This window comes from Trichosurus vulpecula, chromosome 8, assembly GCF_011100635.1.
Source record: "Trichosurus vulpecula isolate mTriVul1 chromosome 8, mTriVul1.pri, whole genome shotgun sequence".
Lineage (NCBI taxonomy): Eukaryota > Metazoa > Chordata > Mammalia > Diprotodontia > Phalangeridae > Trichosurus > Trichosurus vulpecula.
In genome coordinates this window covers 175,659,278-175,686,779 of record NC_050580.1, presented here as the reverse complement: position 1 = coordinate 175,686,779, position 27,502 = coordinate 175,659,278, and the positions used below count along the sequence as shown (strand labels likewise).

Genomic DNA, 27,502 nt, shown 5'->3' with positions numbered 1-27,502 from the left:
GGAATGCCACCTCCTCCCCCAACAATTCCCTTAGTCAGTCTGCCCTGGGTAGTGGGTGCTGAAGCTACCAGTTGTCACTTGTCCTTATCAAGGCATCCTGGTAAGGGTCTGGTACCTTTGCTTGTTCTGGTAAATGGCCTCTCTGGACAGATCAATGAGCTATTCTTGATGAACCACTATGGACTCTTATGGAAGACTACTTCCCCTTCATTTTTTTTTCTTAAAATTTTTTTATGTCTTTCAGTTTTTTAAAAATCATTTTTATTTCCAAATACATCCTTCCCCCTCCTTCAACCCAGACCATTCCTTATAACAAAGAAAAAAAAGAAAAGGAAATAAAAGCCCTACATTCCTTTTAAAAGGTTCACAAATGATTTTGAAAATAATGACAGAATTTTGCTAGAAACTGTAGTGAAGCTCACTGGCCTATCATGGTAAAGACCCTACCCTCTTCCTTCCCCCCCCCACCCCCCCATAAGGACAACATTCTTAGTGGTGTCCAATTAAAATCTAATACAATGAACAGTCATTAGGAAAAGCCAAATAAGAACAATGAAGACTGTTTACACTCAAAAACTGTAAATGCTGACTCACTCTTCTCTCTGAGGTCTCTTGCTACTATGCTGACTACCTAAGGGAGAGGAGCAGGGGGCTACAGTAGAAGAGAGTGGTAGAGAGGAATCATGCACACAAGCCTGGAAGCTTAAATTTATTGAAGTCATAACTTTCAGTACAGTGTCCAGTTGGACACTCTTTACCTCCCTACCCTAACCCCCAATCCCCATCCCCACCTTTGGCTCTGGGATGAAGCTGGGCAGACACTGGGGCAGTCCTAGTGTGAGGGGTATAGAGAGGATGGATAGTTCGGCCCTAGGATGGACACTCCTTTAGCTGAGCCAAGGCCACAGAGCTAATTTGATTTTAGGATTTGATTGATCCAGGGGCGGTAATGGGCAATTCGAGTGAAGACGGCAGGAGGTTTTGCATCCCATCGTCCATAGGAGACAATGCCTTGGGCCACACCAGAACAAATGAGGGGTCCTCCAGAATCTCCCTATTAGACAAAGGGGAATAAGAAAGGTTGATCCTAGTCTTTGCCCCACTAAACCCTGGGCTCTTTCAGAGTTGGGTCCAGAAATACTGAATTCTCCTGTGTTCATAGGCTCCAGCACTGATTCTTTCCTTCATTCATATCCAGCTTCATATTCCCACCCAGGCCTCATTCCCTCCCTCCTATCAGCATCCCTTTGAAATTCTGAGTAGGACTCTGGGCAGGGGGTGGGGATAAGTCTGAGGTTGAGCACTTCAACTCCCATCCTCAAGTAGTAGGGAAATGGGGCCTGGGTTTGGGGATTTGGAATATTTTCTGCTCTCACAGATCTAATTACCTCCCGTCCCCGCCAAGTCCTAGACCCAGTGGAAAGTGTTGACCTCATCCTTTCTTAGGAGGATTCTGACTCCTAGACAGTGATTTCCAAAGAAGAGAAATATGAAATGTGGACTCACCTTGTAAGCTGATTTAATCGACTTGGGGTTTCCCACACACAACTGGAATTTCTCATCAAAATCGTGATACCCTCTGCAGTTAACAGGATCCATTAGTCTCAGTTTTACCTCCTGTAAAGTTTCTGATACTGGGGCTATTACTCCTGTCCTTCCCCAGCCAGTTGCTCGACATATTCTTCCAGGTGAGATACAATTGAATGTTGAGGGCAGGGGGAGAGTCCCCACTGCCATAGTCAGTTTGGCTTTCTCTTCCAGCTGTGAGAAGGAAGGAAAAGGGACTGTCAGTGCCAGGGTTACAGGGGGTAGGGCAAAGGCTCAATGAGATGGAGGGGCTTCAGATTCTTGAGAAACAAAAGGGAATAGAAAAGGAGGTGGAGTTAGGATCATAGAATGGGGGAGGGAAACGATCATAATTTCTCACATTTATATAGCATTTTATGGGTAGCCAAATGATTTTAACAAATGAATGAAAAAAGCTCTTATTAGGCACTTCTATTTATTTCCCAGGCAGCATACTCAACTTTTCTCGTAACATTCTTGTGAGATAGGCTCACAGAGGTTGAATGACTTTTCTATCATCACCTGGTTAGTGAGTGGTTGGAGTTAGGACTTGACTATAGGTTTTCTATTTGTGAATTCAGCGCTTCTCATCAGACCACATAATTCTCATAGAACATAGACCCAAAAACATAGTTATCACAGTGTCTCAGAGTTAGAAGGGACCCCCAGAGATCTTAGTGCAACCTCTTCCCAAATAGAAAAGTCCTCTTTGACATCGAACCTTTGCTTGAAGACCTTCAGTGAGGGGGAACTCACTACTTCCTGAGTTGTTGGCTTATTGGTCTTCATGAAAGAGGTCCTGGGTTTGAACTCTGGGAGGGTCTGATCTTGAGAGGCAGCATGGTATAATGAATAGAGTGTTGGATTTGGAGCCAGGAAGCCCTGGGTTCAAATCCTCCCTCTAACTCTTAGTAGCTATCTGATCCTGGGCAAGCTGCTCAAACCTCTTTGAGCCGTGGTCTCCTCATCTGTAAAATGAAGGGATTGGACTAGATGGCCTCTGACATCCTTTCTAGTCTGAATTTACGATCCTGAGAAGGAGATTTCTCCATGTTCAGACAGATCCAATTGTTAGAAAGTTTTTGTTACATCCAACTGAAATCTGTTGCCCCCATCCCCCTGAAATTTCCACCCATTTGTAATGGTTCTTGTTCTTTGGGGACCAGCCAAATAGGCTCATCTGCCCTCCCCCACCTCTGAACGCACAGACAAGGAATATTGAAGTAAGAATGGATGTCAGACATCTTTTTGTTCATGTTACAGATAAGAAAATGGAAGGCTTGCCCAAGGTGACATGTCTAAGTCAGTGGCCAAGATGGGACTAGGGCCCAGAACCCAGTGATTCCCAGTTCTTTGTTTTCTGTGAATCCTTACCTTTAGTAACATGATGTCATGGATAATCTTGGATGGGTTGTATCCTGGGTGAGGAAATTGATGCTTTACCTTAAGGGTCTGCCAAGTCGCCTCTCTCTTTGTGGTGTTGTGGGCTCCAAGAATGACTGTGATGGAGCTGTTGGAGGAACAAGGGGAGAGAGAGGTGTTAGAGGTTCATGATCCTTCGAAAAAAGAATATTTTGAGGAACAAGTCTTAAGGACTCTCCTAGGACACCAGCCTCTCCTCCCTATCTCCATGGCAGATGGCAGGGGTGGGGTACTCAGGGACGGATGTGGGACTCAGGCCTTGACCAGGACTGAAGTGCTTGCAAGGGGCAGAGATGACTCCCTAATTTCCTTTGGAAGGGTTGGAGCCTGCCCATACGAGGATAGGGTGACCATTGGGCCTGTCTTGTCATGCCTCAGGCTGCCCTTTATCTAGCCTCCAATGGACAGAAAGTCCAGAGGAAAGGGGTCAAAGATGAAATGAAGAGAAGCTTCATTGCACCAGTGTGTGCTCCCAGGGGATCCTGTGATGGAGCCTAGTTTTCCACAGAAGTACAGTTTCTAAGACTCCTGAGAGCAACTGAAAGCAGAGGAATCCTGGTGTGTCGGAGAAAGAGAACCTGGACAAGAGAGATAGACTCTTGAGTGGTAAGATCTGAAGTACAAACGTCATCACTTAGGGCAGGACAGTTACTAAAGGTGGATAGACCTTGAGGGGAGATGGCAGATCTCAACTAGGAACACGAATACTCTTGCTCACTCTTGCTTTTGCTCAGACTATAGATCTTCTCTTTCAAGGTGAGAAGCCCCACAGGAGACAGACCTTGATTTAATGAATCCCTCACCTGGTGAGTATCAGGGAGGGGGAAGGGGGTTGAGGACACTTACTCTCCTGCACAATGGGCTGCTGTCATCACAAAGTCCCTCCGAATCAGGAACCCACCACAGCGGTATTGGTAACCATACTTCTGGATTTCCAGAAGCGCCATGTAAGGGCGGGAATGTGGTTTTGATTCTTCACCCCCAATGATTTCATCTGAAACAGATTCCCCCCCCCCACAAAATGCTCATACCCTAAATATACAGATACACACAATTGAGACAAAACATCAGGTTCATGGAGGTAGGATTAAAACTATCAGTTATAATGTGAAAATATGTTTAATATGAATGCATATGTAGAGACTATATCAGATTGCACACCATCTTTGGGAGGGGGGAGGGGAAGAAGGGAGAGAAAATTTAAAACTTAAAAGCTTGTAGAACTAAATGTTGTAAACTAAAAATAAATAAATTAAAAAACAACTATCAGCCACACCACCTCCTAATCAGCCCAAGCCCCTTAGGCCTTCCCTCAACCATTATTGTGCCTCAGCCCTTAGTTTTTCTCCTCTGGAAATAACTCCTGGCCTGTGACTCTGAAATATCATGATTACTATATTTCTTATATCCCCCACAATATCCATCTTTATTTCAGTGCAGTGCAAGATCTCCAAGCCTGAATCCTAACCTTAACCCATGCAAAGACTAGGGTCAGGTCATAAGCCACCCTCTTGAGTGGGAGAAATTAAGGCTTGGAAGAGACTTGAATAAGGAGAATCTCCCAGGGCTGCTCCCAGTCAGAAGGGTCTGCCAGGCAGAAGTACCTATCCCAGGGTACTGCTACCTGCACTGCTGGGAAACCCAATCCTGTTTCTCTGGGGAGCAGGAGACTCACCAGCTCCAGCTTCATGAGAGAGAAGAAAAGTCATCAGGAGCAGGATGAAGAACTTCATCTTCCCAGGGAGAATATGCAGAGCAGATGCTGCTGCTTCTGCTCCACCCATCTCCCACCTTCTGGGATTTGTAGCAAAGGCAGGGGGAAGAAGAGGGAGGGGCTCACTGACCACAGGAACTTCCCGGTCATGTTTTCTTCCATTGTGGTAGAGCTAGCTATCTGTTTAATCATAGTTTCTCCCTCCCTTGCTATCGACTTCCCTCTGCATTGTCAGATGGGAGCCCATGAGTCCTGGGTCCCCAAGCTAAGACCAATCTAGGAACATTTTTAAAGCATCTACTATGTGCCAGGGGCTACATATACCAAAAAACCAACAAAAATAACAACCAATCTCCACCCCTCCCCCCCATCCCGAAACAAACCAATCTTTGCTTTCAAGGCTTTTTACATTCTCAATTCTATCATAGTGAGTGATTCTGTCTGAGTAAAGATGAGGCTGAAGCCCTCAAGAAGGTAGATCACTCCTTCCAGACTGCTGTAGACACTAAGAACTGGGCCCTTTTTTGCCATTTAAAAGATTAGTTGAAGAAAGGATAGAGTGGTAGAGTTGTAGTGGTAAGGGAGATGAATAAAGGCGAAGGATATAGGAATGAAAAAGTGGTGTGAAATGGCAGAAGAGGGGGATGGGAAAAACCTGACATGATAGAAGGATGGAATGGAATTGTGGGAAAGAGATTAATGGGGTAAAGTTAAGAATATTTATATGGTGGGGGGGGGGAGTGAGGTGGACCCCTTGTAATAGTAATTAAGGTGGGACTTTTTCCTGTTCTTCTCTTAAGTGCCTTTAAGGATTGTGGCCTTTGTTTGAATGGGGCAGATAAAGTGGAATTTTGCCTGGAAGTGTTTCTCAGCATTAAGACAATCAGAGAGTCATTGAATTGTATATGATGTGATACTAGGGATGGGGAACTTTCCCACACCCAGCCAGGGTGAGGTCAGAGCCCTCAGGGCTCCAAACTGGATATAATTGAGGGGAGCTTGGTGTTTGACTTTTTGGGGGCACACCAAGGACTGTTGAGACTCTGGGCAAATCTATAAAATGTCCCCCAGCTTTGCAGCCCAGATATTGGTGTTTCTCTGGTAACTATGAATTGTGTTTTGAATCAGACAAGATCTGCCTGTTGATGTTTGTAATTTCTGTTTGTATTTGCCTTGAAGTTCAGGGGGCTGATTTTTTCTCCCTGAACTGTGAATGATATTTGTATGTTTGATTAAACTGAGATTGTTAGCTCCTTAAAGTTACTTTCCTTAGTAAGGCAGATCAAAGAACCTGTGTTGGTAGCTTTCTGTGTGCTGGGTGTTGGTGGGTCTTACACCACTACAGCAGCTGCTAGCAGCACTCTGTATGTCACTTGGCTTTGCTGAGTCCTGACTAGGGGCACGCCCACCTATTACCATTTGGGAATGTGACTCAAGTCCACTGAGAACCAAAAATAATCCAGACAAATGAGCAAATGGGCAAGATTGTAAGCGAAGGGGTCTTTTGTTTCCATTAATTCTAGAAACAGTGATGGGGAAACATGGGGAGGAAATATCTTCCATTAACTCACCTACCCAATTGCTGTCCTTGCCTTCACCTCACATCCACATACTCTTGGATAATGTAACCTCTTCAGCTGTGAGTGTTCCATATGATCTTAACTGAGGTCTTCCTGCATGGGACACCCTTCCTGAATTTCAATGGGGACATTCCAGAGAATGTGGGGAAAAGGAGAATTTGAGCACATGCAAGCACAGATTATTTGGGGTGTGGGGTGGGAGGGGAAATACATGTCTTTCAATTGAAAAGGTCAAGCAGTAGCAGTATGTCTTAAGCAGGAAGCAAGTTTATTAGCTGGAGTTACTGATTAAGGAGTTAAAGGGGTCAAGGTAGGAGCAGTGGGACTCAGGTAGTGGATGTAGGATTCAGCCCTTGACCTGGACTGAAGGGTGGGCCAAAACCAATAGTGCAATCTGATGAGGGCACAGTTTCTGGGAACCCCCTTGAATCTGGAATACAGTCTCTGGGGCCCCCTTGAACTGTCCTTGAATCTTCCAACTAGATCTGGCCTTTCCCTAAGGCCATAAGTTTTACATTATCATTAGGCCCAAATCACTACCTAGCCCTTTATTGTCCAGCTACTTCCCACCCTTAATTCCATTCTCTTGGTTCCTGGAGTCTGACCTCATCTCTTCCTCCTTAGACTCCTCCTCAAGACCCTCCCTAAAGCCCTCCTGTAGTCACCCCAGACCACCCCTCAATGCCTCCTACAATCTTTGTGTATATAATCTTCCTCTTGCCTCCCTGAAGGTGCTCAGATTCAATCTAGCTCAGTAGGTTGAATCTAGCCCGCTTGTGAAAACAGGCGTCACAAAGGGTGGGATTTCTTAAGACAACCCATTATGGTGAACCCTTAATAAACTTTGTCTTTTCCCTTGGCTGAGAAGGCTTGAGTTGAATTCTTTCAGCAGTTCCCAGCATGTAGGTATTTTGGGGTCATGAGCACCCCTAAAAATGTATGGTTCCCTACCATCCTCATTTTGCTTTAACCTCTTCACAATCAAGGCCAGAAAGATGAAGGGCTCAGAAAACAGAGGTTTGGTACCAGGTAAGGAACAGGTTGTAATTTTCTCTCCCCTGCCCCATATCTGAAAATGCATGTTTCATTGTGTGCCTCTAGTCCATCATCACTGCTAAGTGGTAGGAAGCATGTTCACCATCAGTCTTCTGAAGAGATATGACTGCTTATTACATTTATGAGAGTTTTTAAGTTTTTCCAGGTTTTCCTTCACATCATTGAAGTCACTGTATACAGTTGTTCTCCTATTTCTGCCCACCTCACTCTACATCAATTAATACTAGTATTCCCAGGTTTCTCTGAATTGGGCCCATTCATAATTTTTTTGTGGAAGAATAATATCCCATCACATTCATATGTCATAATTTATTCAGCCATTTCCCAGTTGATAGGCATTCACTTTGTTATCAGCTCTTTGCTACAACAAAAAGTGCTGCTATCACTATTTAAGAAACCATATTTTGATAGAGATTATTGATAGAGATAAGGACAGTTGCAATTTGCCACTATCGGTACAGAGTTTTTAAGCATTGTCATTTATGGCCTGGCAAGGTCTCAAAAGATTTCTACACTTTGGTGAGGATACCACAGGGTCCCAAGTCTGGTCCTTGTCTTTTTCTAATTAAAAACTTGATTTTTATTAGTTTATCCAGAAATAATAAGTTTTGAGAAACTTACTTACACTAAAGATATTCACAAGAGATTGATCAATGAACCAGAATGAAATTGTCATTAGGATCATTACTTCCTGAGGTAGTGGATTCCACTTTTAGATAGTTCTAACTCAGAAAATCACAGAATGGAACTCAGTGGCTGTCTAGTCCAACCTGGACCAACAAAAGGAATCTCCATAGTATAGCACACCTGACAAGTGGTCATCTAGCCTTTGCTTGAAGACCTTCAAGGAGGGGGACCTAGAAGTCCTTGAGGCAACCCTTCCTACTTTTGGATAGCTCTAATGATTAGGAAGTTACTCCTGATATTTACCCTAAATTTGCCTAAATTGTTAGGAAGTCTTCCTTATATGGAACCAAAATCTTGAAGATAGCTATTATGCCCTTAAATCTTTTCTTCCTTCAAGTGGCCCTGGGCTATGCTTACTTACTATGGACACCCACTGATAGGGGTCTGAAGTTCTACCGAAGAATCAGTGTCATTGCTGCTTATTGATTACCTTTCTTTAACATCCCTTAAAATGAATTTTGAAATACTTGTGACTTCTAGGCTTGGGTTCACAAATAAGGCAGTCATGGTCCAATGGAAAGAACACTGGTCTTAGAGTCTAAACACAAGTCCTTGGTTCTGGTGACTTCTGCCTTATATTTTCCTCATAGCAACACTGTGATCCAAGACAAGTCATTTCAATTCTGACCCTCAGTTTCCTTCCCGTGGCTATCATATTAGGTGATAAAGTGCCAGAGGCACTCTTATTTTTCACTGGGGACTCTTAAGACCAAAAGACTAGGCCTTTTTGATTCCATGGCATCAGGAATAGGTAGCCCTTCTCTCTTATTTCCCATGCCCCCACCTCACTAGTTACTCATTTACAGACACATACTCTGAGACCAGTTTTGCCTAGTACAAAAAAACTATATTGTAATAAACATGAGGCTATAAGATGTGACTGAAACATCAAGAACATCCCCAAACCAAAAGCTCCCTGAAGCCACCATTACAAACACCCAAGCCATGAAATAGTATTCTCCTTTTTAGACTTAGATTATAGGATTCCAGCTTATCCCTTTGCTGACACATGGTCTCTGTAGTGAATCTTTTCCGTCATCATAAACTCAGCCAACCATCTAGTGTGCAAGAATTATTTTCCTATAAGGAAGGGTCTTTTGACTCTATACATGTTGACAAGTTGTAGGCATATGATATAAAGATTCTAGCTTCATCCTGCAAAACACAGAAGTGCTTTCTCTGCTAAATTCCACTGCTTGAACTAGGCTCTGTAGGCCCTGGTCTTTGAAGAAGACAAGGCCTGTCTCTGTAGTCTTTGAACAAGATTGCATGATCTGACAATGAAGTCAGGTAAATGGTGGGTGGAGAGCAGATAGTCTCTTCTACCTCAGTAGGGAGAGGGAAGGCATTTATGGTATACTTTCTCAACTCTCCTGTTGTAGAGACTTTCCAGAGAAGATAGGTCATTTAAGTTTCATTACCACCCTGATCCCTTCTTCTCTAGAAGCAAGTCAGTTAGTTTGTCCACTAATCCCTTTTTGCCTTTCTCATTTCCTAATGGATTGTACCAAGCTTATTTAGACTGTTTTTCAAGAGGACCTTGTGATGCGGTCATTCCCCTTATCAAATTTCAGCATGGGCCAGGCTGGGGAACGTGATGGGGGAGATAGCCTCACCATCTCCGATCAAAAATTGCAGCTGTACAACAGATCATCAACCTTCTACCTAGGGATCTGGGTGTGTTAATGAAAGCCAATGTGAAACCAACAGCCCTTTCTCTACTGTGTCCTCATGTGAAGATGATCTAATCTACAGTTGTTGCTGTGTCAGTGACTGTCTCAAGAACCCCCAGCCTGAAGCTTTGTCTTCATTCTCTCATGGTTATATGCTTCCCTCCAGTCTGGTTCCACTCAACAGGGCCCAGCTGACAGGGCCTCTTATAATAATAACTTACACCTCTATCATCTTTCAAGGTTACAAAATATTTTCCTTTGGGTGGAAATATTATTGTCTCTGCTATAGGGAAGGTTAAAGCTGGTGGACAGATTGTGTTCCAAAGTTCTGAGCTGTAGCAGGGCTGATGCTGATCAGTGAGCCCTCAGGAGTGGAGGGCTACCAAACTGCCTAAAGAAAGGTGAACCCAGACCATTTTGGAAAAATGGAGCAGGTTAAAGCTTTTGTGTCAACAGACATTAGGGTTGAAGCCATGAATGGCCACTGTCTGTAGGTGAAATAGGGAGACTCAGTCTCAAAAAAAATTGTGCTATCTCCATTTAACATAAAAAGAAACCGAGATTCAGGGTGGCTCAGTGACTTACCCATATTTGCACTGCTTATAAGCATTGGAGCTGAGATTCAAACACAGGTCTCTAGATTTCAAGTCCAGCACTCTTTTCCCCAACACATCATGCTTTTCTCTCCTCAAACACTTCCCCACTTGGAGTTTGTCCCTTGGCACAACCTTGTCTGGCTTCTGTTATCTTTCACATCCTGTCCAGAGAAATTGTCTCCTATGCCTTTTGGCTCCTTGTGTCCCTGGCAAAGGTTGTTCCAAAGCATGGAGCTATGTATGCTCTTAGGATAGAACTATTAACTGCTCTCTTTCCACCTCCTCCTGTGCCTCTTTCCTCTCCCATCTCTTTTCCCCTCCAGTTTGGGCTCTAGGTTTCAGAGAAGTCCCTGAGGTTCCTTTTATAATATGCTACAATAGTGGCTATTCCTCTTTCATGCCCTCCTGCAGCCCAGGGACCAATCTGATGATATATCTCCCATATGACTACTGGAACAGCCACCAGGCTTTCCTTTTGGCCTACAGTGGGGATTGGAGTGGGCTAGTCGTGTAGGGACCAAAATGGAATCTTCAGGAGAGTAATACAATTGATAGCAAGTGTACTGCCTCAAAGGCAGGATATAAGAAAGAAGGAGGCTAAGGATCTTTGGCTAATCTTGGATGGACAAGTCTTGTTGGCTCTAAGAGTTATGTCTGGACTATTCACATGCAGATGAAAACAGATAACCCCACCGGGGACTCTAATTTGATGGCCTTCCATTCCCTTCACCCCCTTGCTTCTCTGTTGTTGTTCAGTTGTTAACAGTGGTGTTTGGCTCTTTGTGACTCTGTTTGGGGTTTTCTTGGCAGAGATACTGGAGTGGTTTGCCATTTCCTTCTCTAGCTCATCTTACAGATGAGGAAACTGAGTTAAGTGATTTGTTCAGGGTCACTAAGCTAGGAAAGTGTGTGAGGCTGGATTTGACCTCAGAAAGATGAGTCTTCCTTACTCTAGGCCTGATGCTCTATCCACTCACTAGGTCAGGGAAGGTAAGCCAGTCATTCAATAAGCATTTATTAAGTGCCTGCTGTGTGATAGACACTATACTAAATGCTAGAGATTTAAAAAAAAAGGCTTGGAGTGAAGAAAGACAGGAAGGCTGGAGGCAAAAGTAAGGAGAGAAAGCATTACAGGCATGGGGGACAGCCAGACAAAATGTCCAGAGAGGAGAGATGGAGTGTCTTGCTCATGGAACAGCCAGGAGGCCAGTGTCCCTCGATTGAAAGGCATGTGGGTGATGGTGGTGGGGTGCATGGAAGATATAAGACTACAAAGGAGTATATACATGAGTGCCTATGTTATGAGGGGCTTTGAACACCAAACAGAGAATTTTGTATTTGACCCTAAAGGCGATAAAAGCCACTGGAGTTTATTAGGTATGGGGGATGACATGAAAGTGTGCTTTAGGAAAATCACTTGGGTGGCTGAGGGAATTAACAACAGAAAATAGAAGGGAAGATTTTAGTGAGATGGATTGGGTAAATCTCAGAGGGAGCCCCAAATCCAAGATTAAACAAGTTGTCTCAGAGGAGATAACTTGGATAATAATTGGAAATTTCTTATTCCAGCATCCTTAGGGATGTGAATGATTGTAAGATCAAATGCTTCTTAAGCACTTACAATGTACCAACCACCATGCTAGGCTATGGGGATACACACACACACACACACACACACACACACATGGCATACACACATATATGTAAACAAAGAATTTATATTCTAAAGGGGGAGACAACATGTATGTTAGGCGGTGACCAAGGGAAGTCATTTTGGTCCTGAAAATTACAGGGATGGTGAGGGCCATGGAGGAGCAGATTGATATACTCTATCTAGGAACAATGATGCTGATTTAACCATGGTTCCAGAACTGGAGATAAGATTGTGGGCAGGGAGCCATGGTAGGAAAGGTGCCTACAACATAGCAAGGTGGTTGGGCTATGGAGGAGACAGCTGGAGAGAAGGAGGGTGAAGCTGGCATGAAATAGTTGGCCAGGAGAGGTGGTTACCAATCAGGACATCTGTGTCCCAGGATGGAAATTCTGGAAATGGAAACATTAGGCCCAGAGTTGTGTAGACTGTTAAATTTCTGTGTGAGCATTTACACTTTGGAAATCCACAAAATCAGAGCTTTATTTATTGTTTTGTTGAGTGTTATTATAGACCTAAAACCTAAATGGAAACAGGGCCAATAAACCATACTATAAGGATCCTTGTGGACCATATTTTGACTTAAGAAGCCCAATATTTTATAGATTTCTTTTTTGATTAATACATCAACACATTAAAATCAGATAGGAACTAAATTTTGATCTGGTTTGGGCCACTGGAGTTTATTTGTGTGTATGACATGGTCAAACCTATGCTTTAGGAAGACCACTTTGGTAGCTGAGTAGGAGCGGATTAGAGTGGGGAAAGACTTGAGGCAAGAAGACCAACCAGCAGGCTATTGCAATAATCTATGCACGAGGTAATGAGGGTTTGCACTTGTATGGAAGCAGTGTTGGAGAATCAGGGATAGATTTAGTCTCAAGTTTGTGCTAACAGGACAAAAGTGATAACATTTTCTGAAGCGAAACCTGGTCCCTCGTTTCCATCAATAGTAAAGGTACTTTGGGAACATTTGCTGTAGGTGATGATTTTTTTTTCCAGACTAGGTTCAGAAGTCTTGTATTTACCTAGGAAGAGGCCATGACATTCTGCGGGACTCAGGGGTAGGGGTGGATGGGATTGTGGCAGTTTAGATTTGACCTCTTCATCAAAATTTCCATCAGGCCAGAAGAGAGTTACGGTTGATTCTGATTTAGAGATGATCGCACTATTTCCTGTATGTCACCTCCCCAAACCACTGCTGCTTAGAGCTGATAAAGGGAAATGAGACATTTACAAAGAAAACGAGAGATATCCTAGAGATAAGGGTGGTGTTCAAGATCTCCGTGGTTCAAGATCTCATTGCTATACTGCTGCCTGAGCTCAGTTGCCCAGCTAGGAAATAGGGTTACAAAGCCAACAGGAGAATTGATTGACTTTTTTATTTGGGGTTTCCACAGGGATTTGGAGCAACGTTGGGAAAGTAGAGGATCCAAATGCTCCTGATCCTCCTTCTCTTGCTTCTCCTTCTTCCTGCTTTTCTCCTTTCCCTCCTCCCTCCCTCTTCCCATTCCGTTTTAGTGTTTGACTTGGGCTATGAGGATCTGGGTTGGAGGGAATGATTAAAAATAATGCCACTTGACTTTTCCCCATATCTAGAAGCCCTGTTTGCTCCTTCACTTTATCGTCAATGTTTAGACCTGTACTCCCATCCCCAAGAGGTCAGGTGGCCAGGGGTGGGGGTTGGAGCCTTTCTATCAAGGAGACCTCTTATTTCCTCCCATTCAATCCCCTTCATAGGTTATATCAATGTTAGGCCAGCATAGAGTTAAAGGTTCTGATCCTGGGAAGGCCCTAGGCCTGGGATTTGAGGAAGGATATTTTTCAGGGTCATCTCTTCTGGTTTTTGTTGGGTTTGTCCTATGTTTTTGAAGAGGACCGTCTCTTCTGGTAGTCAGTGTGGACTCTGGAGAGGCAAAGTATGACCATGTGCACGAACCTCTATCCACATGCACACTGGACTAGTCATAGTGTTAGAGATTTTAAGGTGTTCAGAAGTCATTTAGATCAGCCTAGATGTCACTGAGAGTCCTTCCTATGAGATCTCTTGTTTTGACTCTGCTTTAAAAGCCCCATTGAGGAGAAACCCATGGCACTGCATTCTTCTGTGAGAATGACTCTCTGTCATTGAGATATGAGAGCTCAAAGGCCTGATGTAAGTGGAGCACTCCACCCAAGGGTCACTGCCTGATCTAAGACTCTCCCTCTTACGTTGTTAGTATCACTTGTCATTGGTTAATTTTCTGTTTCCACCATCCAAGGGTAAATTTGGAGGAGGCGAGAAAGTAGGATATTTCCTCTCTAAAGACCACGTCCTTGGAACCAAGTCTTCTTCCCTTTTACTCTTATGTGTAACCCTTTTTCCCCCCACAACCGTGGAGCATATATAGATGGTTCAAGTGCACAGCTTCTTCAGTGGGATAGAGTTTAGAGCTCAAATCACAAGTGCTGCCTGATGTTACTGTTATGTGTACTGTTACATGGATTTGCAACATTAAGTAGACCCTTCTAGTTTCTCTTTGACTTCCTCTGTACCTTCTGTTCCAGCATCCCATCTGCTCTCTCCTCCATGAATCCTTCCCTGAACTACCCAATTGTTTATGTTCTTTCTCCCTCCATAGATTACCTTGTATTATACTTATTCATGTAGATGCTTTGTACCCCAATAAGTAAGGTCTCTAAGGGTGTGGACTGTTTCATTTTTGGTTTTTGAGTTCTCAGGGTATAGCACAGTGCCCCCACATACTTTGCAATCCAGTAATACTGGCTTCTCTCTTGCTGTTCCTAGCACAAGGCATTCCATCTCCACAGTCTGAGCGTTTTCACTGGCTGTCCTCCATGCCTGGAATATTCTCTCTCCTCCTTTCTGCCTCTTGGCTTCCTTCAATTTTCAGCTAAAATCCCATCTTCCACAAAAAGACCTTCCCAAACCCCCTTAGTGCTAATGCCTTCCCTCTATTGATTATCTCCAATTTATCCTACAAACATACTGGTTTTCATTTTTTATTGTATTAAACTTCCAGCTCCTTGAGGGCAGGGACTGTTGTTGTTGTCTTTTCTTTGTATTCCCTAGCACTTAGAACAGGACCTGGCACATAGTAGGTGCTTATGGACTGATTGTCCTGCATATGGTTAGTACTTAATAAATGTTTGTTCAGAATGAAAAAGCAACTGTGTATCTCCAGAGTACAAACTCTTATCTTTAAAGGTTAACACAAAAAAGAGAAGATATATTTATGTGATATACCCTGAAATATATGGAGTTCTTTAAGAAATCCACTCCTCCATCACTAGAACTGGGGTATGGGGGAGAAAGTAGCTGCTCTCCAAATTTAATGAATAGCCTACAGTTGCTTAAGAAACCCTTTTAAAGACTGGACCATGAGAGGAGAAAGTAGCTTTATGGGAAGTCTCAGAGCACAACCTCTGCCTTGCAGGTGAAGTATGAAAAGAAATTTGTGGTAAAACAAAAGCTTTAGGAAAAACTTTCCTGATTATTCTTTGGCTTTAACTCTTCACTTTCAGTCCTTCAGTTAAGGCTGCCACAGTGGGAAAAGGCAGGGAAGAGATCCTGGTGCTTTACAATCCCCTAAGCTAAATCTCTTTTCTCAACACTTCAAGCAACGTGCTTTCCTTGAGGAAAGAATCCAGAAATAGATCAGATAGTTTGGGCAAGGATGTAGACAATCCCGGGGAGAGAGACCAGGACTGTACAGCTAAGGGATAACAATTAATCTAAGTTGCAGTGATTACGGATCAGAACTTATGGGTTCCTGCTTCATTTTTTCAGACTTAGGTAGTTTGGTGGCCAAAAATGTTTTAGAACCTAAACTATTCACTAATTCATGAGATAATAAGCAAAAGCCTGCATTTACTCAATGTTTATTGAATTAAATTAGATGCTTAGTGAATTGAATTAAGTTTAAATGAATAGGGTCAAACAACCAATCAGGTGCTACATAAGGCCCTAGTTGGTTAATGCTTTGAAATTACTTTGTGTTAACTCACTTGTGTGTGTGTATGTATATACACACACATACATACACGTATATGTGTGTGTATACATATATATGCTGTATCCCTCCACCCAGCTAGACTATAAACTACTTGAGGGAAGGGACTATTTTCTTCTGTCTTTGTATTGTCAGCATCTAACGCAGTGCCTGGTACAGAGCAGGCACTCAATACATACTCATTAAATTGAATGTAAATGTGAGTTTTGAAAATGCTAATTTTGGATTAATTTAAAATAAACTATTTAATAATAGCTAACATTTATACAGTGCCAGGCACTGTGCTAAGCACTTTATAATTACTTTCAAATTTTATCCTCACCATAACCTAGGGAGGCAGGTGCTGTTATTAACCCCATATTACAGAGGAGCAAGTTGAGGCAAACAGAAGTTTAGTGACTTGTTGAAGTTCACACAGCTAGTAAGCATCTGAGGATGAATTTGAACCCAGGTCTTTGCTGACTCCAGGTCTGGAGTTCTATACACTGAACAAACACTTAGCTGTTCCTATTTGAAATACTGTTCAACTCCTCCCCAGTGGTTCATATCCCATCATCACCATACCATGCCTTTCCCAGTGCATTTGCTCTCCCACTGTAGTATCTATCTCCTCTGTGGTACAGTGGAAAGATCTGAGACTCTGGGGTGAGAAAACCTGGATTTAAATACCTTTACTCCCCCTTAGTTCCTGCGTGACTTTAGTCCTTTCTGGGCCTCAGTTTCCTCAACTGTAAAAGGAGGCAGTTAGCCTACATGGTCTATGAGGTCCCTTTTAGCAATAGCTCTAGAATGCCTTCCTTTCTCCCTTTTGCCCTGGAAACAAAAATCTAAACAAGCTGTCCTACTAGAGAGGGCATGACAATCTTTTGCCCTATGGCTTCATTCATACCCCTTGTGACTGTCTAGACCAAAACCTCTTTGCCTGGCTAGTACTCCTGTCAATATGCTGTATCTACTCCTTGAAGAAAGGAGCTAGTTTACTTTCGTATTTATAGTTCCAGGCCCATAGTAGTAAGAACTTAATAAACGCTTGTTGTTGACTGACTGAAGATAACATGTTGTAGAGAAGAAAAGGATATTGCATCATATGCCTGATCAGAATGACTCCTGGGGACTTTGCCGCCTTCCTCTGTTAAGCCATGTATTCAGAGAGAGAGCAAACGCTCCTTTCTAGTCTGCCACCATACTGTGTTTGTTGTGTCTTTTCCATGAAGTGTCTCTAGTGAGAGGCATCTCAGAATCATAAGGGGACAAGAGAGAGAGGTCTGCTGGGAGAGTTAATGAAAACTTCCAACATGGTTCTAAAGCAGAATAAGCTTATGTCATAATGTTTATGTATAACAATAACTGAATCATTAATTCCGTCTGTCTGATTTGCAATAATTATCTTCCTATGGTCCCCAAACCTGAGTGAAGCTGTAGAATGGCAATTCTTCCATATTAGGAATGTTTCAGGTTTTTTTTTTCATCTGAAGTGCCAATTACAAAGAAAAACAATTAAGTAAAATTTTGCCAAAATAATCAGTTCTGATAGCATATGCAACACTACATCTGTAGTCTTTCTAGCCCCATACTGAGAGAAACGAAATATGCTTCATCCCATGCTTTCTGGGTACAGCTGCATTTTTTCTAAACTCCAGGGCTGGTTCAGAATGGCTTGTTAAGGAAGTTCCCAGGATAATATTTTAGTGTGGTTCTAGGGAGCAAGTTGAAAAGGAGCAACTAGACACTTTTTGTGAGGGTAGGGAGTAGAATGATATGGGATTCAATGTCTCCTCTTTTATATCAGTTTTTTCTATAGAGGGAGGGAGGGCAGTTTTGCCATAGTCATTGCTTAATAATTCAAATTCCCAATATTTTTCAATTCATTAAACATTTATTAAGTGCCTACTGTATATCAGTCATATAGTACTATGTGCTAAGCTCTGGGGATACGAATAAGAAGAGACAATCTCTGTTCTCAAGGAGCTTACAATCTAATGGAAAAAAGCAAATGATGGAGGTGCCATTACTTTGACCTTTTCATTGGACATCATATGCTGAGAAAGCTGCCTACAATTAAAAGTAAATGTTGAGGATGACTGTAGAATATCATAAGGGAAACAGATTAAAAGAAAAAAGTCTAGGCATGGAGATGCTGGGTAAGGGTAAATATGAGAGGCAGCAGAGGCTTAGTGAATAGAAGGGTCTGGCTCCAGTGTCAGGAGGACTTGTGTTCAAGTTCTGCATCTGACATGTGATGACTGTGTGACCCTGGGCAAGTCACTGGACTAGGTAAGCAACCCTCTAAGACTATAAGTTGCAGAGTAGGTGCTTATCTACATTGGTAGAAGGAGGCTCATAGACCAAAGAAATCACAGATTGGATTAATTTTTTAAAAAATGCTATATGTCTTTATTATAAAATAATTACTTTAAAACAGAGCAATGATTTCCTGTCTATTAACTGAAAAAGCTAATTTATTATTTACAGTTATGTTCAGTGGAAATTATCAGCATTTAAATAATTATTTAATCCACTAAGGGGTACTGTGCCCTGTAGTCTGACCCGTTTCAGGGATGATGACCCAGGTTTTTGCCAACTCCTTGCTTACTTTGACAGTTAGGTGTCTGATCCAACACCAGGGGGCACTAGGGATAGTCCTGAGCTATGGTTTCCTGGCCCCATGCTTTTTACCAAGTTGCTACCTCTACTCCTAGCTCAATGCCTTGGTGAATGACAGCTTCTAGCTTTAGAGGAGATGGGTATGTGGTCAGTGTGGACTTATGTGGTTAGAATCTTGAGTTCCAGCCTACCAAGGAAACTCTGCCTTCCTTGCTCATTTGTCGTATTTCAGCAAACCCTAATCACATGAACATGGTGTAACGGGATCAATCACAAGCATGGCTTAGGTAGGTAAGGAGGATTTTGTTATCCTTATAGAATTCAGTTTCTCAGAAGCCATGGCCGTGTCAATGTCTAGTTTCCATGTGTTAGATATAACTCCCACAATAGCCCCAAAGATCCTAGATAGTAATTCCTAGAATCATAGTGATAGGCATTTCTACTGAGGCTGGACCATGAGATAAGGGGTGACATAATGCGATATTTACTATGCCTGTGAAGAATGATGATATTGCTAAAGTGAGCTTGATGTTGGCAAGATGCCTTCTTTGTTTTCCTATAAAGCAGGTGGTCACTGGTCAGTGAGTGGGGGAAACCACAGGGAACCCATAGGGGAATCTGTGTGTGCCCTGCCTGGCCTCCATCAAGGCTCAAGGGGAGTATACAAGCTGTCCTGTATCAATTGACCCCATGGAGACATCAGGTAGTTGCCCCCACTTCTTGCCTGTACCTGGGGGAAGGGTGATTAGGGATTGCTGTAGGAGTTGGTTCTCCCATAATCAGAAACCCTTGTGGGAAGACTAGACTAGAACAAAGTAAGATTATTAACCCTTCCGAAGCTGTCTCCCTGTCCTTCTTGTCTGACCAGATTGTGTGGGTCAACAGACCACTGACTCAAATAAAAAAATGGAGGTGACTCGGCTTTCTCAAGGTAGAAACAAAACAGAAGCTTTATTTGAGCAAGTCTCACGAGAATTGGGCATCTCCCACTACCAGGGTGGAGAAGGTAGTGAAGAGAGGCAAGGGGGAGAAGGCAAGCAAGGGGATATATATCCTTGTACAAACAATTCTAAGAAATCCCACCCCAGAGGCTGGACCTCTGTCCCCATTTGCGGGGACAGGTGGCCTCACAATCTAACCAAGAATAAGTTTTACCCAATACCAGCACAGAAACTACAGAATTACCTTATAAGGAAACTTTAATGTTAAGATAGCAGTTTGTGAGTAGGCTAGGGGAGGGGGAGAGGGGAATACCACCTGATTTCCCTGAAATCATATGATTTACAGGAAAACGAAACTTAGGCCTAGTGAGGTCCACATCCTAACTAAATTTGTACTATTTGAGTATCACCTTGCCTGAGTTATTCATAGGGAAGCTTTCACAATCTTGTATTCCATTCACAACTGAGGTGACATCTACAAATCTAAAGAAGAAGGGAGAGAAAGACATTCCTAAAGGCTAAATAATCAGATTCCTACAGACTCAAATGTATCCCATTTCCCTTTTCTCTAAATATTGATTCTCAAACATTAATAATACATACATACATACATATATATATGTGTATATATATATATATGTATGTATATATATATATACATATACCCTGTGAAGTCTTCACACTTTATTTTCTCACTACTTCACACAAGATCAAGAGTGAATCTGTTAGAGGCTGGAGTCCAGAAACTCTAGTGCCTCCTATGTGTTCTCTGTGAAACAGCCTACTTGTACATGGTCTTCACTTAGGACAAAAAGAGTAAAATGATCACAACCAAGAAACTATAAAACAAATACCCAGTGCATTTCATGCCAACAGCCTCTTTCAGACCTGGCTGCCCACAACTAATCTATAGACACGCTCCCAAAGCAGAAGCTCTTGGATACATTCTGTAGACCTAGACTCAGCTGCTTACATTGTGGTCTGCAAGCATCCCAAATGTTGGATTTAGCAAATATCCACAAACAACCTCCTCTCCTTAACACCAGGTTGAAGACTTCACACATATACCATTGCTGATATGAACTATCCACCCACCTATCTTCATTCATCACACTTTTATACCACAGTTTCTTTCCCATCATGCTGGTGTCCCCATTACCTTTTTTTAATAAATATCGGAAGGATTGATCAGGGTATTGACAAATCAAAGGAGGCAGTCCCCTTTACAAGTACAACTACAGAGACCCAAAAGAAAACAACAATACAATCATCCCTTTAACATTCAAAAGTCTCTTCCCATACAGCTGTCTGGCAGGGAGCATCAACGAAGTCTTCTGGTCCTAGGTATTTGTTTCAGCCATCCCCACAGCATATTCTTCTTGGAGGAACCGGCTTTCTGTCCATTCTCCTACAAAATTTACCTTAGCACAATTTTAAGTTACCATTTCTAATAATGATACCCTGATCATCTTTACAAGTTCAAAATTGAAACCTTGGCCAATTGCCATGTTGAAGAAATTCACATCAGAACCCAAATTCCCATACTTTACATGACTCATCATTAATTTCCCCACCAGAGGGATGAGAATCCAGTACATACATAAATACAACACAGTACATATAAAATCTTAACCTAGTCATGTCATGTTTCCTTGATGGCACTACAAGATAAGCCAGGCCACGAACCATTTTTCTTTTTAGCATAATTAATTGCACCAAAATTTAAACATGCATGATATTAATCAAATAGCAAAATAACATTCTCACATTGCTTAGGGAACATTTACAAAGTGAGTTCTAAGTGGCTCGTATGCATTTCTACTCTTCTTCATAAAGCTTTACTAAGTTGGTGCAAAAATCCATAAGTAACACTAATTCCAAAGCATCATAACAAAGTTTCTAGTTATAGCAGAATTCCTAAATATTACAAAGTTTCTTAGTCAAAAAGGTGTTGTAATGGAATCTCACATTGATAGCAGTAAGAGAGTGATCATAGGAAAATACTACTGCTCTTAGATTCCTTTTAGACAAAGGGAACATCTTAAAGTGAGCCTTAAGCAGTTTGTTTAAATTTCTGTACCCGCCCTAGTTCTAGATAAAATAATAATAGATTGCCCAGTAAGATAACACAAAAAGAGCTCATATCTTTTACTGACTACTTGCTCTGATCACAGAAATTTGCTATAGAAGGAAAAAAGGCAGGTATACGTGATATGCCAAATATGACAGGATAAAACATCCTTGGCTCTGTTTATAATCCAGATATAGTTTGATTCCTCAATTATGTAGTATCTCTGCCACCGCATTGCTACACTCAGAAATAGGTGGGAAACTTCCTTTCCAAAGGAACACAGGGGGAAACTGAGGCCAGGAGGATCGCATCCTAGACTGAGGCTAAGATTGTCCTCTCGGCTTTTGTCCCAAATGCAGATCTCCACCGTTAACAGTATGGATCACATTCCTTCTGAGTAGCTTGTGGCATTTCTCTCAGATACTGATGTAATGTAGACAACTATACCCAGATTCAAACTCAAAACAAAAGTAGTTATGGTCCCAAGTGCTTTTTAACCTTAAACAGCAAGTCCCACCAATCACAGCTTAGAGTCAGATACAGAGCTGCAATAAGCAGTAAAGATTTTACCAGGACTCACATACATAAGAGATTTAATTAAACATTTTCATTCTCCACTTTAAACTTGTCCTGGTGTAAAAGCCAAATATTAGAATCCTTTCTATCTATTGTACGTAAACTTTTAATTTCTCAGCAAGCTAAGTTCAGTGTTTAGGACCTACATAACTCAAACAAGTTCTTTGTTTGGGGCTGATGACCTTGCCCATGCAGATAGTTTCCAGGTGCCTTGGCAATTTTACAAAATAAGGAGAAGTAACATGGACCCCAAGAAGCTATCTTTTGCTGTTTCTCTGAGCACACTTATTCAAGGTTGAGGCTTTCTAAAAATCATGCAAAGGATTTTACAAAACTTTTCTTCATAAAAAAATCTCTCCTTCTCAGAAACAGCTCATAATTTATCCTGATATTATTATTAATTCCTAGGTGTTAAACAATTCCCAAATTTTGATCACCGTACCTTTTCCACATAATTGAGAAAAAACCAAAACTAAACATACTCTGGTAAATACTATCTCTAAGCAATAACATCAACAGCTTAATTAACAATCTCACAAATTTCCCAAATGATAGCAAAACAATTAAAGACAAAATTTGGTAACTTAAGATTTCTTAAATTACAATTCTTAACCTAATAACATTTAGATTGTAAAAGAAATTGCTTCTCTAACAACACAGATGATACAGCTGCTTACCAAGTTATGCAATAAGAAAAATTTTAGACATATAACAATATCATAAACAATTATCATCTATTTAAACTTGAAAACCAAAACCAATTAATTTCCATTTTGGTGGCTTTACCTCAGTCAGATATGGCCCCGAACTGCCTGATACAGAGAATCATTCATCTCATCACCAAAACTTCACATTGAAGAAAATCCATATAAGGTTAATAAATATGAAGCAATTATTTTTAACTTAAAACAGTTATTCTATGCCAAGCATTGTGCTGAGCACCTTTACAATCATGCGATCTTTGTAATATCCCTGGGAATGGATTCTACCACCATCCCCTTATTGAACAGTGAACTACAGTAAATAGATTTTCTTGGGGCTATATAGTTAATAAATTTCTCAATGCCAAATAACAATATGCACTTTTTCTAGAAAATTATTCAAATATGCATTTCTAAGTTCCATTCACATTTTCCTGGGAAAGTTTTACAATTAGTTTGCAATCACCTATTATAATTAGATCAGTTTAAAATGTGCTGGGCCAGTATTTTAACTACTTCTTTTGCCCCGGGTAAAAAGGAAGCCTAAGAAATTTGAATCATTGTTAACAAGGTATAGTCAGTTTCCCTTCCAGGCGGAAGAGGTTGATAATTAGTTGAACAGCAATAATAATAACTCACAATAATCAATATCTTTACTCTAATCAATATCATATAAGATTTAATAGAACCCACCCACAAATCTAGCTCGAAAGGTGGATGGACATAATTTCTTTTATCTCTTCAGAACTTTCTTGGTTTTTAACATTAAAACAGTAATCCCAAATAACGTAGTTAACAATCTTACAAGTAAGTGCTGGCTGAATCGTTTTAGCTGTGACCTTCCATTAACTACAGGTAAAGTAGAAAATTCCTGGTTTTCTAAACGGCAATTAAGGCTGAGAAAGTAACTTAACCAGTTTTACACAATTGTTTTCATATCATTTTTTTTCTTCTCTTCAACAAAATTCAGATTAATAATTGCTTTGTCTAACACTATTTTTAGTCACTTAAGTTTTGCAATATAGGACATTTTACTACAGTTTAGAAGCACAATAATAGTACAAATAGAAAGATTTTCAGATGACATTAATTGCATTCCCAAATCATTACATATTTTAGGCTTACAAAGCATGGAGGCTTTTCTTCTCTCCTCATAGTTGCAGAGCCTAGCTGTAGACTGAAGGGGGAGGCGCGAGGGGGGGGGAGGTGCTGGGAAGCTGCAGGGTCCAGCACCTGAATTAAAGGTCTAAGGAGTCATTTAGGAGGGTCCCTGAGAGATCTTTACTTTCTAATAGGGGTTGTTGGGTTTGGAAGACGAGGAGGAAAAATTCCAGGTTCCAGTGGTGTGGGAGCAATTGCCTAGAAGTGTGGGCTTCAGGGTGCCCAGGGGTCCAAGGCTGTTGTCAGTGGGGTAATTATTTTTGAAAAGGAGCCAACTCTCTATTGTATATTCACAGCTGAATCACTTTTTAAACTTTCCAAGTAACAAACTTAGGAAAATCACAGCAAGTTAGAAATATCTATTCCTATTCTAGGAAGTATTTTTGTTTCTCAGGAATGTAATAAGCAACAGTCTTTTGGGTAAAATATGTTCAGATGGTTCTCATTCTCTGGTCATATTTCTCTATTTTGGAAGCTTTAAGCCACTTTTTTTTTTCTTCTCTCAAATTCAAATAGGAACGAGGGTCACTAAATTGCACATAAGGATCTCTGTAGTTGTATGTAAAAAAAGTACTTACTAACTCACTACTTACTAACTCTATAGATTTATTTAATACCTTTATATTATTAAATATTTTCCAATTCTATTTGTAGGATCATTACTTAAAGTTCTTAATTCTGAAAATTGGGAAACCATAATTACAATGCATTGTAGTACGCATTCTAGATTTTTCCTTTTCTCCTCATACTAGGGAGCTCAAAGTGTCTCTTTTTCATATCTATGCATTTTCTGAATTTGCCTTAGTACCAAATAGCATAATAAATTCTGAGCATCAAATTAGAAGTAACACATTTCACTTAAATTTAAGGGAAAAGTTCCCGCTTTCTTTCTTATCTCCCCTCACATTCCAAACTGGCCAGATCTGGAATGGAGGGAGATAAGAAAGAGCATATATATATATATATACACATACATATATATATATATATAGACATATATATATATGTATGCTCTTTCTTATCTATATATATATGCTCTTTCTATATGTATATATATTTTTAACAACTTGCCAAAAGTTTCCACCCTGTACTCTCAAAACCTCTATTGACACTGTTTTGTGCAAATAGATTATACCTTTCTTAAACTTCCTTCACATGCCTCTTCCCTACATAGTTAAACTTTCTTGCCTTTCCTTTCTGGTGGACTTTGATGAAAGCCCCATTAAAACTGCATGCACATACCTTATTTCTTTCTAATTCTGACCTGACACTCCTCTTTACCTTGCCTTTTCCATCACATAACTTAAACAAGAAAACATTTTTCTCTCTTTTTCTCTCTCCCCTGCCCTCCTGCTCCTCTGAAGAGACTAGAGTCAGGGAGGGAGAGAAAACCAGATAGTGGGCATTACAGGGTGTCAGATTACACACACACAGAAGCACAGATACAGACAGACACAGACACAAAGATACAGAAATCCAAAAGCTTTTTTGCTTTCCCTGGGAGAGCTTTCCTCAAAGCACCAGGAAAAATCCATTCTGCCCACCTAGGTCAAATAATTTAAGAGCTCTTGTCTATGGCCATTTTCCTCTCTATTTTGCTCCAAAGCAATGGGTTTTAATTGCCCTTTCCCTTATACTTTTGTTGTTCATTCCAATTTTTCAATCGATTGCCTAAAGGACTATCTACAAGTATCTCACACTTGTGCTCCGACTGCACAGACCCAGATTGTTTTGTCCCCATAATTTACGAGGGCCATCACTGCACCGTTCAAGTTCAGAAGAACTTAGCCGAACTGAATGGGAGGGTCGCCCACTCCCAGGACGTCCCCCGTGAAGCGTCCTTGAGAGCATCCTTGACCTTGGGGTTGTATCCCACCCTAATTTGGTTGAGAGCCGTCACCGAACTCCCCAAGTCTCAGACTCAACAGATAACCCCCAGACCTCCAAGTGCTTACCTCCAGAGAGTATGCGTACTTGTTTATGACTTCACCACACACCACACCGGCCGACCGGGCTTTTCCCCTTACTTTGGAATGTTGGAGCCTAGCACATTTTCTGTTCCTCCAAGTCCCTCTCTTTGGGATTTTCCCCCAACGGGGAGGAGCCCCACACCAGGACCAGGAACCCCCAATAAATCTTTGTGGTGCGCACTGGATCCTGCTCCCTGGTGAGGAGAACCCCCCCAATCAAGGGGAATCCCGGACAAGCCCCCAAACTGTGTGGGTCAACAGACCACTGACTCAAATAAAAAAGCGGAGGTGACTCGGCTTTCTCAAGGTAGAAACGAAACAGAAGCTTTATTTGAGCAAGTCTCACGAGAATTGGGCATCTCCCGCTACCAGGGTGGAGAAGGTAGTGAAGAGAGGCAAGGGGGAGAAGGCAAGCAAGGGGATATATATCCTTGTACAAACAATTCTAAGAAATCCCACCCCAGAGGCTGGACCTCTGTCCCCATTTGCGGGGACAGGTGGCCTCACAATCTAACCAAGAATAAGTTTTACCCAATACCAGCACAGAAACTACAGAATTACCTTATAAGGAAACTTTAATGTTAAGATAGCAGTTTGTGAGTAGGCTAGGGGAGGGGGAGAGGGGAATACCACCTGATTTCCCTGAAATCATATGATTTACAGGAAAACGAAACTTAGGCCTAGTGAGGTCCACATCCTAACTAAATTTGTACTATTTGAGTATCACCTTGCCTGAGTTATTCATAGGGAAGCTTTCACAATCTTGTATTCCATTCACAACTGAGGTGACATCTACAAATCTAAAGAAGAAGGGAGAGAAAGACATTCCTAAAGGCTAAATAATCAGATTCCCACAGACTCAAATGTATCCCATTTCCCTTTTCTCTAAATATTGATTCTCAAACATTAATAATACATATATATATATGTATATATATATGTATATATACATATACCCTGTGAAGTCTTCACACTTTATTCTCTCACTACCTCACACAAGATCAAGAGTGAACCTGTTGGAGGCTGGAGTCCAGAAACTCCAGTGCCTCCTATGTGTTCTCTGTGAAACAGCCTACTTGTACATGGTCTTCACTTAGGACAAAAAGAGTAAAATGATCACAACCAAGAAACTATAAAACAAATACCCAGTGCATTTCATGCCAACAGCCTCTTTCAGACCTGGCTGCCCACAACTAATCTATAGACCTGCTCCCAAAGCAGAAGCTCTTGGATACATTCTGTAGACCTAGACTCAGCTGCTTACATTGTGGTCTGCAAGCATCCCAAATGTTGGATTTAGCAAATATCCACAAACAACTGAAAAACAAACAAAACCCCAGGGACTATGGGAGACATTTAAATATGAAAAACCAATAGATAGATGGGGAGGCATGCTCATGGTCTACATTTTCTTCTGCAGAGTCACAGTAAAGGTAGTTGAGGAACTGGGGCAAGTTGGCTGCTCTCTAGCTCTTCCAGGATAGTTACTTGCAACCTGGGCTCAGACCTGATTCTTCCTC

The 27,502-nt window shown here is 41.5% G+C and overlaps 1 protein-coding gene across 2 annotated transcripts; it reads right to left on the bottom strand.

Annotated features, from left to right (window-relative positions):
- Window positions 1-712: 712 nt before the first annotated feature.
- On the bottom strand, window positions 713-26,015 carry CMA1 (chymase 1). Of its 2 annotated transcripts, none has more exons than XM_036736159.1 (5): window positions 25,968-26,015; window positions 3,835-3,982; window positions 2,941-3,076; window positions 1,507-1,761; window positions 713-1,054 (listed from the first exon to the last, which is right to left on the bottom strand). In XM_036736159.1, exons 2-5 carry the CDS (start codon window positions 3,933-3,935, stop codon window positions 911-913), a joined length of 636 nt encoding a protein of 211 aa, XP_036592054.1. In that variant the 5' UTR covers window positions 3,936-3,982; window positions 25,968-26,015; the 3' UTR covers window positions 713-910. The 2 variants fall into 2 exon arrangements, with proteins under 2 accessions (XP_036592054.1, XP_036592053.1); XM_036736158.1 differs by lacking the exon at window positions 25,968-26,015 and adding an exon at window positions 10,284-10,362.
- Window positions 26,016-27,502: the final 1,487 nt, after the last annotated feature.